Raw genomic sequence first — 5000 nt, 5'->3', positions numbered from 1 at the left:
TTCAGAAACTTTTAACAAACAACAGAGGTAAGTATTCACCACTCTCTTATAATTCATGAGAACAGCTATGTGTAACAAATCATAATATTTTTCCAAAGCATGCAGAAAGCAACACCTAAAAACTCTGGAAACTTGAAAAGTAACACTTTCAATGGTATATTTCAATACTAAACATAGTGAACACTTCCATTAAATAATAATAAAAAAAATCTGGTGTATAAAAACAAAACATGAACACTGACAGCAAATAATGTCAACAATTTTCACAACCATTTCCTTCCTGTAATAATTCATAGTCATAAATAAAAGTTGTTAAAAAACTGCCTGAGAACAAAGTAACTTGATCTTCAGTCCAAAAACTACTAAAAGAATGCATCACACAAAACTTGTATACTTTTACTTTCACATCTCCCTATAACCCTTGTAATTCTTGCATATCTCAGTCTTAATGCACTTTATACCTTGAACAGCAGATTAAATATAAGAACCATAAAGTATATGCAAATGAAAGATGAACACTTCTCAAATCATATCATCTGTGCTCAAAATCACCTTAGGATAAATATCAAGAACACCATTACTACAAGTTACGAAATGAAAGTTTGATCATTTTTCTTTACAAAATGGGGTAAGACAATAAGGAACCATGTCCCAAACCTGATCAACAGGTGCCAAGACTGTCCAAACAATATTTCATGAGACAAACAATTTTGATTACTGCCTATTTATTCCTCATGGCACCATTAAATCACAGAGTAATTTGCGCTTTGTGACCTTCCCAGACAGTGACCCACAGCAGCTGAATGAATTTTCAATGTCCACACTAAAGTTAGTCTTCCTAATATTTCTGATAATGTATTGCAAATATTTTTGTTTTCTCTGTACCCCTTTCAAAAGTTAAATCCATGCTTACTTTCAAAATAAACAAATAATTCTTCTGTCTTTTTTATGAAACAAAATCTTCACATTATACTACACAGTTTTGATGTGACTTTATTTGTGCTGATGTGCAAGCTTTGTGAAGACATATTAACAGAATCACAATCCACCTCTGACATCCCCGATGCTGTTCTCTGCAACTGGCTATCATTTGCAGGGTAACTGGACAGTGAATGTGAGCTAGCACGAATTTTTTCAGTGCTTTTTGTCTTTCTTGACCGCAATTTTTTTGGTACTGGTCCCAGCAATGTAGGAGGGGTGATTGTGTCTGTTAACTCTTCCTTTATGTCCTGTTTTAATGAAATTTTCTGGACTGACTCAATTTTGTTAGATGTTAAACCTGAAATGTGAGACTTGACACTTGAAAGTGCTTTGGGGGTTTTGATATGTGCATTACCATCTCCATTTGAAATAACTGCCCTTGGGGCCAGCCCAATGGTATCTGACTCATCTGATGGGTGTATGACAATGAAATTGCGTTTGATTGTTCCATCAATGACCATGCTTCTGACACCTACTCTTTTCCCAAGAGCTTCAAGCTGCATGTCATCACTCTCACCATGCAGGAGAGCCTGATGCGTCATACCTGTATCTTTTCCCTCTGGAACCGAGGATCTCTCTTTATCCTTACCTCTTCTTGAATGCAAGGATGAGGCACTCTTGCTCTTTTCTCGCTTTAGTGAGAAGGTGAAGATTCTTCCGTGTTCCTTCGTCTTGGTGGTCGGGGAGGCTGATCTGGTTCCCTTTGGAGCAACCACCGGAGACTCAGCTTCCAGGGGTAAAACCAGGGAGGAATGTCGGTCTTTGTTTGCCTCTTTGCTCTTGGGACTTCTTGGTGACCTCCTGGGGCTTTTCTTGGGTGGCGTGGGACTTCGGATTGGCAGGTCGAGGAATTTAGTGGATTCCTCAGGATCAAAAGATTTGTTCAAGTCATTCGCCGATTCCTTTTTGGTCTGATCTTCATTCTCTCTTTCTGCAGTCACAGGGGGGGGACTGGAGGGTTTGCTGATACTGTCACTTGTCTTTGATATGTCTGGTGTAGTTGGAGCAGCTGTTGGTTTGGGTTTTTCCTCTTTTTCTGAAGGAGATTGTCTGGTAAGATTCTTTCCCTCACTTCTGATGTCAATTTTGGGGGAAACTGGAGAAATAGCATCTACGAATTCTGCATCATCATCGTCATCTTCATCAGCATCAAGCATAGCTGAAGCTTCGGATGGCTGGACATTCAGTATGACAGACTTTGTATTTGATTCTAAGTCTGAAGCCTCCACAATCTTTAATTCTGTTCTAAAGATTTTAGAATATCTCTGACCACAGGGATCTTGAACAATCTGCTCCCTACAAGGAGAGGAAGATCCATTGATTCTGCTGCCAGGTGAGGTATCCAGCAAAGGTTCACCCTTTTTAAGGACATTCTCAGTGTGAGATTCAACATTTGTAAGTTCTACATCTACTTTTCTGCTTTCCTTGTCTTCAGCTGCAGCATCCAGCACATCTGGAGACTCTCTATCTCTTTGTGATGGACCCTTATTCTTATCATCCACTTGCTTTTCATCAATAGTGTCAACCTGGTCCTCTCCACTCAACTTGGTCTCTCTGCCTGTATCCTCGACAGCTTCCTCAGCAGAATCTTTCTGTTGTCCATCGTGAGACTGAGCTTCGCATGACTCATCATGCTCTTTAGCAGATGTGTCCTGGTCTTGAATTTCTTCATCAATCTTTTCATTTTTCTCTTTCTCAACTGATTTAGGCCTCTGTATGGGCAAGTCATAATGGATGAAGCTTTTCCTGGTTTCATAATCACCACCCTGTATAGGAGTGTCTTTTCCAGCTTCACTTACTTGCTGCAGCTTTTCCTTAACTTCCAACCTAGTATCGCTCCCCTTGGCCCCTTTAATAACAACACTTTGCTTGCCACTTTCTCTTGTGCCATCCTCATTGTCATCTGCAGCACTGCACTCGCTCTCCTCTGCCTCCTTCAAGTCTTGCAATTCTCCACTGAAGTTCTTGACATCCAGCTCATCCTCTGTCTCACTCTCATCTTCATCCCTCTCTCCTGCCTCTACTAAAGTATAATTACTTACTGAGGTTCTGCAACTGAGAGATGGCCACTGTTCGGCAACCATGGAGAGCTCGCCATTAGAGCTCTGAGATCTACGGACAATGAGGGGGGTGTTTCCATACTGGCTCACCGAGGAGGACCTCCGCGTCCCAAAGGAGAGGAAGCTCTTGGGATCGTCATGACCTTCCTGCAGAAGAGGAAACCCAAGAGATAAGTCAATGAGAGTTGCCTTGCACTAAGAACACATAGAGCAAAATCTTTTCTGAATGAGATTTCTTCATCAAAAGGCAAGAAAGATACCCTTCCCTGCTTAAAATGACTAAGCAGGCAAAGATTGAGAGAAATCTGATTATTTGAACAAAACAAGGAAGTGATACATGCATCAATCATGATAAAAGACAGATTTTTCTTATTCATCAAATAATAAAAGTAATCTGGAGACTCCTTGTAATTTGTTTTGTTTTTAATGATGTGGTCTTTTGTATTTTAGTCATAAATAATTATTCTAATATTCAATAACTTAAGTGTCTCTTAGCAATATTCATACAAAAGCATTTTGACTTGTCTGAGTAATTTTGAGTTGAGAACTGAGTGTTATATAGTACTGCTGTGACAGTATGATTTTAAAATAGAAACAAATACAATAAATACATATGTACTGAAATGGCTTCCAGCAACTTTCATTAATTATTAAAACAGAAAGAACCACTTCAGAATATATTCTTTCTCTATCAAAAAAATTGCACGGTTGTAAAGTTAGCATTCCGCTTGAAGGCTCTATCTACACTCCCCCAGTATGGTACATGGGTGATGCTGTTATTGTGGTGACATTATAATTCTTGCTATGTTACAGGAAAACAGAATCTTCCCTAGTGTTGATGAACTGCAGCTGAGAAAACCAATAGGAATTTTTGCCACATTTTGGTCAAGAAAACCCCCCCACTTACAACACTATATCTAAGAATGATTTATTTCCCCTCTCACAATAAAGCCATTCTAATTAACACATTTTTTCTCTAGGATGAGGAAACACAAATGAAAATTCCCCTCTCACCTTAAATAACACAAGGGCTGTGTCTTTATATCGCAGCTTGATACCTGCTGTGTCCTCTGGGTATGTGTACTTGAGAGATTCTTCCAGAAGCTCCTTCCTCCTGTCCTCAGCAGACACAGCGTCCACCATCTTTGCTTATTTCCATCATAATGCTGTCCTGAAAAGAAATAATTTGCAATCAATTGAAGTTTATGACAATGTCTTTGTTTGATTACCTGAACATGCAAGTAAAACATTTTCCTAGCATTTATTCTTAGGTAATAACAATGCCTTAACCTTTGCAAAAATATTTTTCTTATCTAACAAAATAACGCAGGATGAATACAATGCAATACCCTAAAGCACGTCAGACCTGAAGTTTAAACAAATCTTAAGAAAATTGTTTTCTATTCATACTACAACCCTTCATGTCAGTAAAAATAAACCCAAAATTGTGATGCAGATTTTGTTGTCAAGAATTTCGTAAAACTGAATGATACTTGAAAAAAATAAATAAAGCAAGCACTTTTAACAAAAAGTTATGGCAGTATGTATATGGATATAAGTATATATATATTTTCTTCTTCCTCGTGTTTCCCTTCTTTCTCTCTTTATCTCTCTTTTTTCAGTTCTACTCTCCTAGCCACTAAATGTGATGGCCCACAGGCAGGTATATTTCTGAAAACTTCAACTTTTAACCTTAACGTCAGGTGACAAGATATCACGTCGAGTGGTGGCAGGATCAGCCACCGGTGACGAGATATTTTGTCATGGCTATCCTTTTGGCTGGTGCACTGGGTGATTGGGCATGTAGCGCTTGGCCGCAGCCAGAGCAGGTAAATAGCCTGAGGCATTAGGGTTACATGTTTGAAATATGCAGATCCTAAGCAGTATACCAGGAGATTTGGGTCAAAATGTACATAAAGCAACATCAGAAACTGGTCATTGTTGAAACATGCTTAAAGT

General features: G+C 38.9%; 1 protein-coding gene across 1 annotated transcript in view; it reads right to left on the bottom strand.

The window, feature by feature from the left end:
- The window catches only part of LOC122249269 (uncharacterized), an 11498-nt gene that overhangs the window by 329 nt on the left and 6169 nt on the right, over positions 1–5000 (bottom strand). Inside the window, exons 2-3 of the mRNA XM_043009990.2 lie at positions 4056–4212; positions 1–3188 (exon numbers count right to left, since the gene is read on the bottom strand). The exon at positions 1–3188 is cut by the window's left edge and continues 329 nt beyond it. Of these exons, the coding sequence (XP_042865924.2) occupies positions 963–3188; positions 4056–4184 (2355 nt within the window). The 5' untranslated portion in view covers positions 4185–4212 and the 3' untranslated portion in view covers positions 1–962. The remainder of the gene's footprint in view (positions 3189–4055; positions 4213–5000) is intronic.

Source organism: Penaeus japonicus, unplaced genomic scaffold (assembly GCF_977035675.1).
Source record: "Penaeus japonicus unplaced genomic scaffold, GWHDUDI00000001_assembly GWHDUDI00000021, whole genome shotgun sequence".
Classification (NCBI taxonomy): domain Eukaryota; kingdom Metazoa; phylum Arthropoda; class Malacostraca; order Decapoda; family Penaeidae; genus Penaeus; species Penaeus japonicus.
This window is presented reverse-complemented; position numbering and strand designations above follow the sequence as displayed.